At 41.3% G+C, this 14588-nt stretch overlaps 1 protein-coding gene across 7 annotated transcripts in view; it reads left to right on the forward strand.

Moving 5' to 3' along the window:
• chl1b (cell adhesion molecule L1-like b) overlaps nucleotides 1–14588 on the forward strand; it is a 639417-nt gene that overhangs the window by 276614 nt on the left and 348215 nt on the right. For all 7 annotated transcript variants that reach the window (XM_078414480.1, XM_078414482.1, XM_078414481.1 and 4 more), the window contains 2 exons: nucleotides 3446–3568; nucleotides 7884–8054. In XM_078414480.1, the coding sequence (XP_078270606.1) occupies nucleotides 3446–3568; nucleotides 7884–8054 (294 nt within the window). The remainder of the gene's footprint in view (nucleotides 1–3445; nucleotides 3569–7883; nucleotides 8055–14588) is intronic.

Genomic DNA, 14588 nt, shown 5'->3' on the forward strand with positions numbered 1-14588 from the left:
CACACACACACACACACACACACACACACACACACACACACACACACACACACACACACACACACACACACACACACACTCTCATCTATTTATTTATTTATTCAAATGTTTATTTATTAATTAATTAATCAATTAATTTATTTATTTATTTGCATTGTGGGTGAAACTAGCAAAATCATTATCACTGCCCTCCTGAGTCATCTGGAACAACTCGAGATGGCAGTTGTTGCCCCTGGAGTGAAGATCTGCCCAATTGGGTCATCAGCCAAGCTCAGTCATTGCTACTAAGATGGAGCACGGGGGGGTGGGTGTGTACCAGCATCAAAGAAAGCAGGAGCACCTGGAAGTGGGGGCATGGAGGGTGATGCAGAGGAGGAGGGGCACAGCAAAGAAGTGAGATGCTGGGGGAGGGAGGGAGAAGCATTTTGTGTTTGTGACTGAAAGGCGATGTGTCTGAAATGAGAAAATATTACCAGAGTGCGATGAAGAAGTCGTCAGCTGTAAGGACATGGTCTGATCAGTTTTACAAAGCTTTTTTTTTTCAACACCAGGTCACAGCCACCTGCCAGTGTTGCCTGCTTGGTGCCGCAAGGGTCTCCATGTCTCCCCCTCCCCTCACCCCTTGCCCAACCCCTCAAACAAACAGGGAAACATTCTTCTTGCAGGTGATGTGATCCCTTTGCCTTTCCAGGATCTGTGCACTAAACCTAGGACATGCTCCCTTCCCTCCTTGCACTCCCTCGTGTAGCCCGGTGGTAGTGATCAATATTTGCCAATTGCTGGGAATGTTACACGTTTGTGGCTTTAGTGATTGCAAATTTGCTTCTAAATGTCAGCAGCTGGATGAAATTTGAGTTTTCAGTTGCATTGCTGTTTTTGAAATGGTGTGGCAATTTTGGGATCTTTCTCAATACGTCTCAATTAGCATTGCACTGATTTCCGAACAAGAAATATAATTGAGATGAACTGTGGTGCAAAATATATTTGTTTCTGCTAAGTTTTGCTCTAAACAGAGCACATACTTGTCCACGCTAGAAAATGTTTCTACCTCTGTGGAGGTTTTCTCCGGTATCCTCCCACACTCCAAAGACGTAAAGGTTTGTAGTTTAATTGGCTTGGTAAAATTGTAAATTATTCCTAGTGATCACGTATTGGCATGGACTCAGTGGACAGAACAGCCTGTTCCTGCACTGCACCTCCAAACTAAACTAAACTAATTCCGATATACTGAATATTTCTGTAATCTTCATCAGTGTATTTGCAATTGGAAATTTTTCTGCCAAATTTGTACCTTAATTTCTATTTGCTTGTTAAAATGGGAAATGATAATGGAAAATTAAATGCGTTTCCATTTCCAGTCAATAGTAACAATAGCAAAAGTACTTCATGCTTGCAGGAGTAAATACCTTTCTCCTCTACTTAATGACAAGCTTAATTCTAACCTTTGCAGGATAACTTTCTTCCATTCCCACATCAGTGTCGTGTATTTAAGTGTGAATTAGTCTGAATGGTGAAAGAATTAGAGGGAATCATATCCTATTGTCTCACCCACTGGGACATAGATTAGAATCCCCGTGAACATTTTTTGTCAGAAAACTCTCGAAAAGAAAGAAACATATGCCTGGGCAGGATTTAACAAGCAACAAAGAAGTGAAAGTGTTGAGAATGAACCTGCTGTTATGGCATTCTCAGTTCTTTTAAAGGTTCAATACCCGTTGCTGCTCTATGCTTGTGCAGTGAAACATTACTTCAGCGATTTGGAACTGATAAATTTGTTTCCCCTCTTAACTTCAGCAATACCAATGAAAACAATAATGCAGAAGGAATACTTCGTTTTGAAGTTTCTTATACTCTCAAACTAATTCCCCAGAATGTCTTAGGAAAATAACTGCTGATGCTGGTTCAACTCTAAGGTATCACAAAATGCTAGAGTAACTCAGCGGGTCAGGCAGCATCTTAGGAGAGAAGGAATGGGTGACGTTTCGGGTCGAGACCCTTCTTCAGTCTGAAGAAGGGCCTCGACCCGAAACGTCACCCATTCCTTCTCTCCTGAGATGCTGCCTGACCCGCTGAGTTACTCCAGCTTTTTGTGATACCCCAGAATGTCCTGGATGCCCCCTTTCTCTGCTGCCATGAAGCTACGATTCTGTGACATTTTTACAGTACACTTTGCATACAATTAGAAGGATTGTTTCTTTGTGACTTTGGACTTTACACCCTGCAAAGTCTCCCTTTTAGCGTGGACGAACTTAATTTTTTGCACTGTATTTTTCTTTCACTGTCCTGTAGAATTTAGGACTCTTTTATTTGTCTTTGTCTCAAATTGTATTTTGCATTTGCATTTAATCTTAGTAAAGATATCCCTTAAGGACCATTTATTCACAAAACGCTGGAGTAACTCAGCAGTTCCCTTAAGGACCATGTGCTGTTTGGTTTTAGCTAGCTATATGTCACTCTATTCCACATCCACTGCATCTTCAGCAGTCTGAAGAAGGGTCTCATCCCAAAACGTCACCCATTCCTCCTATCCAGAGATGCTGCCTGTCCCGCTGAGTTACTCCAGCATTTTGTGTTTATCTTTTCCAATATCTGTATAACTCTCCTTCCTCCAGTAAGAATCTTTTTCAATCAAACACCTTGCTATGCAGCTTACTTTCAGATTTGGTTTTATGTTCTCCATTGTGAAAAGCATTTTACCATTAAAAGCACTGTAAATTTGCAAGTTGTGGTGCTGCATTGTAACAGTTTGCTTAAGTATCAACCTCTTTGTATTTCCCTGGCATAGCACTTCTCCTTCTGCCTATGTGAAGTGCCGTGGGACTTCTCAAAAATGTGATTACTTTATAAGTACACGTTATGGATGTATTCAAAGGTTACAAAGGAAACATACAAGTGTTTTTAATGACTTCCATCAACATTAAACCTGAATTATTCAATTTTTTAACATTCAGTGACTCGAAGTAAAGGTTGTGCACAAAGAAATAGAACATTTGCAAATCAAATCAAATTATCCAGAACAGCTTTCTAAAATATGCTGCTGCTTTTCAGATGGTAATATGCAAAAAATTTGAAAAAGGATAATTTGGGCGCAATCTTTGTAGCTTTTTATCTTAAAGAACATTACAAATGTTCTCTTAATTACAATGAACAAGAAATTGTTGGCTACCCAACAATTTCTATTGTGGCATCAAACTGTGCCTTAACTATGTATCTGGAAGCAGCTAGCTATAACATTAATGAGTAGAAGAATGTGAATCAGTAAGTTGAACAGTTCGGCATTTATTTCTGTTCAGGTGCATATTTTGTTTTTCATTACTTTTGCCTTGTATCTCATGCTGAGTTCTGTATCTGTTTTCTCTCGTATTCTATATTTGGTACACGAAATGTGCATTTTCAAAATTATATTTCATGACAAATAACATAGAATAATAATTTGTTTTCACAGCTATCCCAAGATTCCCTAAAGAGAGCATGAAACCAATTGAGGTGGAGGAAGGGGAGCCTGTGGTGTTACCATGTAACCCTCCCAGTGGGCCACTGCCATTAAATATTTATTGGATGACCAGCAGTAAGTACTGTCTCTTATTTAATGATAACAGATTCCGTAACCGGTTGTTCAACTAAGTTGTTAAATTCTATCTGCTTACCATCTGGCAATTACATTTTAAATGTTTTTTGACCTAATGGACTTTCTTGCCTTTGTGAAATTTTTGCGGCTGTCATGAATAAAATAAAAGTCACATGTAAAAGGAAAAGGCCGAAGTCTAATTGGTTTCCATTTTGCAATCGTTCTTGCGTCATTATAAAATCACATTACTCTTCTGAAGCAAGTAAAATATTACAATGTAGATATAGGGTAAAGTCAGGTTATTAATTTGAAGTGAATTATGAGGGCATAAATGGAGATTAACATGATTGAAAGGTAAAATGAAAGAGTCATGAATATATGGGAAATATCTATCAGACAGCCCCCACTGCTGCACCCTCTGTGCTTAGTGTGGACAGCTGCCTCACTCAGCAAATTGTGAAGTTGCTGGGAAATGAGAGCAGTTCCTATACTGCGGAAGTGCTACCAACTTCAGGATGAGTGCAAAGAGAGGTGCTGAAATCGTATGGTGCTCTCTAACTGGTTTTTCTAACTGCTCTCCAATTTTGATGAGGAAAGACTTGTTATTTTTTATTTGTTCTATTTAACTCAGTGGAGCGCAGTAGCGCAGCGGGTCGACCTGCAGCCTCACAGCACCAGAGACCAAGCCAAACTCTGGATGCTGTATGTGTGCAGTTTGCATGTTCTCCCTGTGACTGCGTGGGCTTCCCTCGGCTGCTCCGGTTTCTTCCCACATCCGAAAGATATGTGGGTTTGTAGGTTAATTGATCTCTGTAAAACTGCCCCTATTGTGTGGGGAGTGCATGAGAAAGTGGGATAACATAAATCTAGTGTGAATGGGTTGATGGTTGGCATGGACTGAAGGGCATGTTTCCATGCTTAATCTTTAAACTAAATAAGTATTTTTATCCTTTAAAAACTAATTCCATATTCTTAATTTCTTTAATTTTGTACTTTTTTTTATGTTGTTTTATTGTTCTTAATATTCCTGGATGATTTTGAATGTTCCTGGATGATTTTGAATCTTTCCTAATGTCAAGGCCATTCGTAGTTTGATAGCCTGACACTTGGCTTGTTCTGCCATTTAACCAGCATGAGATGACATGAAAATGTATAAAACCTTTCTGCAGCAATAGCCCTTGCCATTTGGTATGTGGTCTGCAGTTCTCAATCTTCCACTATGCTCCCTATACACTCTTGACAATAGACAATAGGTGCAGGAGTAGACCATATGGCCCTTTGAGCCAGCACCGCCATTCAATGTGATCATGGCTGATCATTGTCAATCAGTACCCCGTTCCTGCCTTCTCCCCATACCCCCCAACTCCGCTATCCTTAGGAGCTCTATCATGCATCCCAAATTGGCTCTAATTCCATCTACTAGTTTGCAGACAACACTACTGTGGTGGGCCAAATCAATGAAAAATAATTAGATAGAATACAGGAAGGAGATGGAGGAAACATAGAAACATGGAAACATAGAAAGTATATGCAGGAGTAGGACATTTGGTCCTTCGAGCCAGCACCGCCATTCAATATGATCATGGCTGATCATCCAAAATCAGTACCCCGTTCCTGCTTTCTCCCCATTTCCCTTGATTCCATTAGCCCGATGAGCCATATCTAACACCCTTTTGAATCCATCCAGTGAATTGGCCTCCACTGGCTACTTAGTAACATGGCGTCAGGACAATAACCTCCCTCTCAATGTCAGCAAGATAAAGGAGCTAGTTATCGACTTCAAGAAATGTGGTGAATCACATGCCCCAATCAGCATCAATGGTGCCGAAGTGGCAATGGTTGACAACTTCAAGTTCCTTGGCGTTAATACGGTCATTTTCACAGACCCCTTTCCAACAGCCGCTTCCAGCCCCGGCTTCCAGTGGCACCCCCGGCTTGCAAGGTGCACCAGCGGACTCTCCTTCACTCACCACACAGTCCACTCCAGTTGATGGGGCCTCTTTTTTCCCCCCACTCATCTCGCATGGCCTCCTCCTCTCCCCCCCCCCCCCCCAGAGTCACTGACATATGCCACCTTGGAAGATGTCAGTGACTGCGGGGGGAGATAGAGGTGGAGGAGGCAACGGTGGAAGAAGGAACGTCGGAGTGGACAAAGCGACGGGAGAAAGAGGAGGAGGTGGGAACATGAGCCACAACACCAGCCGCTGGTGAAGAAGGGCTCGCTGGTACAGACCAGCCGCATTGGTGCCTAGTTTTAAGGTGCAAGAACACAAAGTGCTAGTGTAACTCAGCAGCCTGAATCAGGGTAGAATCACAATGTCACCTATTCTTGGTCTCTAGAGATGCTGCCTGACATAGTCATAGAGTCATAGATTCATACAGCGTGTACACCCTTCAGCCCAGCTTGCCCACACCGACCAACATGTCCCATCTACAGTAGTCCCACCAGCCTGCATTTGGCCCATTTCCCTCAAACCTATCCTATCCATGTACCTGCTGAGTTACTCCAGCACTTTGTGTCCTTTTGTGTATTAAAGCTCATCTGGTCCATTCATAATGAGGTTTACTGTATTACCAACGATCTGTGGTGGACCAACCACATTAATGCAACAGCCAAGAAGGCACACCGATGCCTCTACTTCCTGAGGAGACTGAGGAAATTTAGCATATGACTCTTACAAAGTTCAACAGAAAGCATATTGTTGGGCTCCATTCCAGCTTGGTTTGGGAACAGCTCTGTTCATGTAGCACAGTCCATCACAGAGACCAGACTCCATCTACGCTTCATGCTGCCTTGGAAAAGAGGCCAACATAATCAAAGATTGTCCCACCCGTCATTCCTCCTTCTCCCTGTTCCCTTGAAAGTGTGCACCACCAGACTTGGGAACCGCTTCCTCCCCTCTGTTATCAGGCTCCTGAACGGTCCTTCCATAAGCTAGGGTACATCCAGTTCACCTTTCCCACATTGTGGACATTAGACTTTGTCTATGGAACTGATGCGCTACGATGCTGAGAACTGTATTCTGCATTCTGTGTCTTCCTCTTATCTCTATCTATTGTACTTGAGTTTAACTTGCATGTATTAATATGGTACATCCGATCTGTTTGGATATCATGCAAACAACGCTTTTCACTGTACCTCGGTACATGTGACGATAATAAACCTACTAGCATGTTAACTTTAGAGAGGTCATCGGCAAGTGTCAGCAGCATGTCATGTCTCAAGATGCACAGATGCAATTATCATTTTGAAGTTTTAATAAATAATTATGTCGATCATTTCAAAGTTTCTACTGAGCAAAGTTTGCCATTCAAACAGCATTAGTTAAGTGTTTGCACTTTGTAATACAATATTGAAATTATCGCCATGATGAAATTCTCGGAAGAATCAACAGCAATTAGGAGAGGTAGTTGCTTAGTGCAATTTTCTTCCTCATTAAAAATATAAATTGATTATTTACCTTTTTTGGGTGTTCCTGTCTACTACAAATATCAGACAAATTATGTGAATCTCATTTTTCCCATTTGTAAAACTCTTGTGATTGTTCAGTGTGGTTTATGTGCATTGCTGAGAGAGTTGGCACACCAAAAGGAAATTGACTATTTAGCCTTGTGCTCCCTTTCTTTAATTCCTTTCACTAACTAAATAACGTATTAAAATGTGCATTGCTACACCTATCAGAATAATTACATGAAAAAAAGGTAAAGGAGAAGAGTTATGAGTTTTTAATTAATTTCTGTTGACATTCACGGCCTACATTATTTATGGCATCAGTCATTTGAATGAATCTTAAATGAGATGGAATTATTAATTATCAATCCGAAAGCAAAATATGACAGATGCTTAAAAATCTGAAATAAAAACAGGAATTTGTGGAAAAGTGTAGCCGGTTCGACAACAATTGTGGAGAGTGAAACTGGATTAATGTTTCAAGTCATTAACTGATTGTTAGTAAGGATTAGACAATAGACAATAGACAATAGGTGCAGGAGTAGGCCATTCAGCCCTTCGAGCCAGCACCGCCATTCAATGCGATCATGGCTGATCACTCTCAATCAGTACCCCGTTTCTGCCTTCTCCCCATACCCCCTCACTCCACTATCCTTAAGAGCTCTATCCAGCTCTCTCTTGAAAGCATCCAACGAACTGGCCTCCACTGCCTTCTGAGGCAGAGAATTCCACACCTTCACCACTCTCTGACTGAAAAAGGTCTTCCTCATCTCCGTTCTAAATGGCCTACCCCTTATTCTTAAACTGTGGCCCCTTGTTCTGGACAGTTCTTAGACTATAATGATAGTTTGTTTTATTTTACAGAGATACAACGCATCCAACAGAACAGCAGAGCATCCCAAGGACTTAACGGAGACCTTTACTTTTCAAATGTGCAGTCCACTGACAGTCGGGATGACTACATTTGTTTCGCCCATTTTGCCAGTACGAGAACAATTGCCCGGAAAGAGCCGATCAGCCTGATTGTTACATCCTGTAAGTTGCACTTCTTCAGGTAGCTGGACAATAACAAGTAGCAATATATAATGGTGACATCTCAAAGGATATGGCTGTAGAGACATAAATTGGGAACAAAATCAATGTAGGTGAATGGTAGTAGTTGGGTCAATTTAGTGGAATAAAGTTGAGAAATGTTAATTTACATAATCTTAATTTGCTTTTTGGGCGCTTGGTTGTTGCTGACATCTCGTGGAACTGTAGAAGGATCCCTCATGAGTGTTTTACTTTTCTCTCAGCTGGTCCTTTCTTCAGATGCATTGGCCATTATATTCAACCCTTCCTTCCTTCTGACCAGAGCTATGTAAAATACCTATTCCTGGTGGAGTAATTTTGGTGTTTCTGGATTGCAAGAGTCCATGTCAACCCTTTGCCTGAAGTAGGAAGAAACAATTCTTAGAATCATCTGGACTAAAGACCTTGGGTCCCTATATCAGCAATTCCAGATTGTTCTCTCCAGACCTGAGAGAAAGAAAGACAAGCCCATAACATGTGTAAATATAACTTCTCTGCTTAAAAGTCCCAGTATTAATCCATGTGTACAGTTTGAACATTTTGTGTAACCCACAGTCCAGAATGTATCGCGCAGTATCTTAGACTTGACAATTTAGTTATTTGCCATCAGGGCAACCTTCACACACTGAAGATCTTGCCCTATCTTGGATAGTTTCAGGGAATTAAATGATTATTTATTGCTTTCATAACATGGTGTTTATTACTTGCAACTGTGCAATACTTAAGTGGAATCCCTGGAATTGAAGAATAACATTGTTTAGCATCTCTCGTACAGTTTTCTAAGGTCCCATAATTTTATTCTCAATCGAGCTCTTTGGTTTTAGAAGAGATATATTTGCAGATTTTAAAAAATATATCATTGGTTCCCTTGTGGATGGTTTCATGTGTGCATGAATTGGGTGGACTTGGCTGTGATTCCAGTGCACAAGTCTAAATGAATCTCATAAGATTTTGTGTTTTGAAGTTAATATGAAAACATTGGTGCCTCATGCCTTTTATGAAACATCGTGTTATTCATCCAAAAATTTCATTGTGACCTCTATTGCTAAAAAATTGCATTCAATAGATCCTCCCAGCTCTAAAGAAAATTACCCCCTCATTGCAATATAACTTTCTGTATGAGTCTGCTGCAGTTTGGCCAACAATCTTTGCACCCTACCAAGAATACTAAAGGGTCTTGTTATTTATAAAACAATGCGCCTAACTTTGTCCAAGAATGATTCCTGCTTGCATTTGAGCATGTAACGTCATCCATAATGCTTTCCCATAAATCACAGTTGCAACGTGTCCAGCCTTGCATTTGGAATATTGTGACATGTATCATTAGAACTGTACTCCAAAGACGTACAGGTATGTAGGTTAATTGGCTGGGTAAATGTAAAAATTGTCCCTAGTGGGTGTAGGATAGTGTTAATGTACGGGGATCGCTGGGCGGCACGGACTTGGTGGGCTGAAAAGGCCTGTTTCCGGCTGTATATATATGAATGAATATGAATATGAATTATGAGTAATAAAACCCTCTTTGTTCCTTCGTACTTTATTGCTGTTCCAGAGACGCAGGGATAATATTAACTGTCCTGATTCTTGCTGAGATTTTCCATCCAATTTCTTATTATCTGCATGTAGACAAGTGTAAAACAATTGGTAATGCTACTTCAAGCTAACAAGTCCATCTAAATAATGCAGCTGTCCATTTAATAAGTCACTTTCATTTGACATCTGAACCAGATACATGAGTTCAATGCCCACTATTGCAGATGTGGAGTTCAAAATCAAATGATCACATAGATCTGGAATTGAAATAGGAAGCTGTCTCAACAGCAGTATCCATAAAATGATTGGATTGTAGCTAAAGTTTCATTGGGTTCATTCATGTTTTTCGGGGTAGGGGATCTGCCATCCTTACCCAGTCTGGCCTTCATGGACTCCACAGCCACCAGTACAGCTCAGTGCAGTGGACAGTGAACTGGCATTGCTACCAACATCATCCACCTGTCGACAAAGAAATAAAAAGAACACCTAATTGTAACCCTGCCTTAAATCTTGTGCAGGGAATTATTGGAGAAGAACAGCTAAGTAAATCGAAGTTCACTCATTTTTTGAATCTGATCCTTTTATATCACCACGTCCTGTCCCACTTTGGAAGATTTGACTGGAGGGTTTCTGTCACCTCAATATTTCTCCTATTTTCAGCCAGAAGGGTTAAGTGGCGCACCGGTAGAGTTGCTGCCTTACCTCACCAGAGACCCAGGTTCGATCCTAACTGCGGGTGCTGTCTGTATGGAGTTGATTTTCTCCCAGCGCTCCAGTTTCCTCCCACACTCCAAAGACGTACTTGTTTTTTTGTAGGTTAATTGGCTTCGGTAAAATTGTAAAATGTCCCGAATATGTCGGATAATGTTAGTGAATGGGTTGGTCGCTGGCCGGCATGGACTTGGTGGGCCGAAGGGCACTGTATCTCTAAAGTCTAAACTCCAAAGTGAACATGGTGGAGCAGTAAATCAAGCTCTGTCACTTCCACCCAATTGAGAAGTTTTGGATAGGTTCGTGCAAAGGGTTTGGCAATGATAGAATGACATTTAGTTCTCTGCCATTTCATGCCCTTTGCACAAGAACATGCATTTGCCTCTGGGCTTTCATGTTCATCATTGTTGTTAGTGCTGAAAAGGCAAGTTGAGAGAGGTTAGTTGCCGCAGGAATTTGCAGAAAACCTGCATTTGGATTCGAAGTTGCTGACTGGACAAGTGAATGAGGGTGGGGTGGGGTGGGGGGAGAGAAGAAATCTGGGTGTTCAGACAAAACATTAGGGCAGTTGGTTCAGTAAGATGGAAGACTTGAATTAACTTGAGTGTTTGTTACCTTTAACCCAGCTACTGAAATATAATGTCAGATCAAGCATTCACTAAAACGGGGAGTGGAGTCTTGTAATACATGACTCTATTCTGCCTATTTCACCTTGCTTTCCATCAATAAAAATGCACCAATTCTCTTTCCAAATTTTGGGGTGATAGTAACTCATGCAAAATAGTTTTCTAGTCTTGTCCTTTGAGCTGCTGGTCGCTGTCAAGGGCTGTAAGGGATATTAGCGCAGCGGTAGAGTTGCTGCTTTACAGCGAATGCAGCGCCGGAGACTCAGGTTCGATCCTGACTACGGGTGCTGCACTGTAAGGAGTTTGTACGTTCTCCCCGTGACCTGCGTGGGTTTTCTCCGAGATCTTCGGTTTCCTCCCACACTCCAAAGACGTACAGGTATGTAGGTTAATTGGCTGGGTAAATGTAAAAATTGTCCCTAGTGGGTGTAGGATAGTGTTAATGTACGGGGATCACTGGGCGGCACGGACTTGGTGGGCCGAAAAGGCCTGTTTCCGGCTGTATATATATGATATGATATATGATAAAACAGAAAGGAGCACCCTGTAAAACAAAAAGAGCATGGATCAGCAGAAATAAGGATTTGGCAAGCAAGGGGGTTTAATGGCAAAAGAGATTAATGACCCAACAGGATGGGATGACAAGTGTATTGATTGGCATGCTGACCTACATCATGATAAGTGTATTACTCCGACTGCTTCATGCCTTCTCATGCTTAATCAGTCATATTATTCATCACTCCATCTTAATTTGATGCAATATCTCCTTCTCTGGCCTCCAATTTTCCTCCTTGCAGGAGAAGAAAGCACAGAATATGAGAGATAGAGAGCCACACAAATATTGGTTCTGGCTTTCTAGCCATCGGTTACCTTATGACTGCAGAGGGGAAGACAGTTGTCCTCAATGGAGCCTCGTCTTTGTTGGCCATTGGAGCTTCCTCATGCTAACTTGATGTCATGTTTTCTATCCCCTTGATTTGCCTCTGTATCCTCGCCTGACTTTCATTGAAGAGTTCCCAGAATCTTGGCAAATTAATAGATTCATAAATTGTGAAATCCTTATCATTTTTGTCATAATTGGCAGATTACCAATGACAATGCAGTACCTTAAAGATGAAGTCAGTGGATTAGAGCCATTTTCCTAATGACTGCCAATATCCTTGGTTTTAATCCCTCTTACTTCTGATGAAGATGAACTTGCAGTTATGAGTGAACAAGATCACACTGATCACAACAGAGCTGCTGGCCAGCTGGATAAGTGCCTTCCAGACATTCGCAATTCTGCAGCACCCAAATACGGTGTGCACTTACATATTAGTTTCGAGATACAGCATAGAAACAATCCCTTCAGCCAACCCAGTCCAAGCTATTGATCGATCACCCATTTCACGCTAGTTCTATGTTATCCTACTTTCTCATCCACACCCAACACACCTGGGGCAATTTAATGTGGCCAATTAGTCTACAATCTCACCCATCTTTAAAATGGGGGTGGGGAACTGGAGCACCCGAGGGAAACCCAGAGAGAATGTGCAAACTCCACACAGACAACATTAAGGGTCAGGATCCAACCTGGGTCTCTGTTTAGTTTTTAGTTTAGTTTATTTCATGAACAGTGAAAAGCTTTTTGTTGCGTGCGGTCCAGTTAGCGGAAAGACTGCACATGATTACAATCGAGCCATCTCCAGTGTACAGATACAGGAAGCCAGCTGCCAGTCACTTCACACCGACATATCCAAGTAACGTCACACAACCTTGCATTTGTCCAAACTGCGGTGCTTCCAGAAACCTTGTTTTACAAAGGAAAGCAGCACCATGTTATATTGGCCTGGCTAAAACCAGGAAGTATGCCGTTGTAATTTTGACTGTGAACGCAGAAGTTGATAAAATACACAGAATACTTTTGTTAAAAAGAACTGTTTAAACAACAGGCGAAAACATTTTTAGAGGAACGACAGAATTTGTAACAGTGTGAAAAGCCTGTTATTACGGTATTAATCAATTTGGCCAAAAGTGTAATGGGATCGAGCATTTATTTGCAGCAGAGACGATCCCATCATCTATGATGGATCCATTTCATGCTTGAAAATGTCATCCCCAGAAAATTACTGAGCTGTGCTGAGCAATTGGAGCTCGGACCTATAGTTACACAGATTAGAGGAACCCCCAGTATATAGAAATTACAACCATTTTATAATAGTACTTTACATTCTATAGAGCATCCTTGCATATATCTATTTGACTAAATACTCATACCCATGCATCTGTTGTTTGATATTAGCTAGTTTCTTTCTCCAGATGACATTTCCAAGCATTAAATGGATCTGTCATGGTTATTGCATCATCTTTGCTGTCCCCATGACTTTAATTATGCTCCAGTTTCTTGAATTTAATTTATCAATATCAAAGTAACTGGTTTTGCACACTCAATGCTTCATATTCAGAAGTCTGTTCAAGAAGTTATTTTTGTGTTTGGGGTTTTTAATGGTTTCTTTGTCTTTCATCTAGTTCAGCATTTATAGCTCAATTTAAACAGCACCATTTTGTTGAACATGCCACCTTTCTCTAATTGTAATCTTTCTTTGGCTAATGAACCTTTGAGAATCTCTTATCAAAACACTCTTTACCAGGATGCTGCCAGGACCGGAGGGGCTGAGCTTATAGGGAGAGGTTCAGCAGGCTCAGGGTTTATTCCTTGGAGCACAAGAGGCTAAGGGGATGATCTTACAGAGGTGTATAAAATGATGAGGCAAATAGATAGGGTGAATACAGAGTCTTTAAACAGTAATGTAGGCAAATCAAGAATCGGGGACATAGGTTTATGGTGAGAAGGGGAAGATTTGATAGGAACTCAAAAGGCAAATTTTTCATGCCGAGGGTGGTGGAATACATAGAACGAGGTGCCAGAGGAGGTTGTTGAAGCGGGTACTATAACAACCTGTAAAAGTAATTTGGACAGGTACATGGTTGGAAAGGTTTAGAGGGATATGGGCCAAATGCCCATATGGGACTAACATAGATGGGGCAACTTGGTTGGCATGGACAGGTTGGGCTGGAGGGCCTGTTTCTGGGCTGTATGTCTAAAAATATAGAGGAGGTCTTTTATCCTGCATCACAACTGTGTGCTTTAGCGTATCTACCTCCAGCGGTAAGTGTATAGGAAATGTTTAGAGGGATATGGGCCAAAAGCGGGCCAATGGGACTAACGTAGATTGGGCATCTTGGTCGGCATGGATAGGTTGAGCTGAAGGGCCTGTTTCCATGCTGTATGACTCTAAAAATATAGATGTTTTAAATACTCTGTCCTGTATTCCAGCAATATGTTGCAGTGTATCCACCTCCAATGGTACAATTCATATGGTTCATATGCTTCTGAACTGTATTGGGTTACAGTGCTGCGATGTTTAGCATTTTCTGCCCAGCCAATTAAATAATTGTTATGAGACTCCAACCCCACTGTTGGGAATAATTCCTAATATTTCCCTTGGATGATTGTAATAAAACAGCATATCTGTGAATTAATTATCTTCATCCTATCAGCTTCCTGTGCAGTTCAGTTTACTTTCAGCTCGACAACACATTAACTTGGACCCTCAAGGCATTCTCTTGTGAGAGAGACCACGGGACA

The sequence above is a fragment of the Rhinoraja longicauda genome, chromosome 17 (assembly GCF_053455715.1).
Source record: "Rhinoraja longicauda isolate Sanriku21f chromosome 17, sRhiLon1.1, whole genome shotgun sequence".
Taxonomy (NCBI): domain Eukaryota; kingdom Metazoa; phylum Chordata; class Chondrichthyes; order Rajiformes; family Arhynchobatidae; genus Rhinoraja; species Rhinoraja longicauda.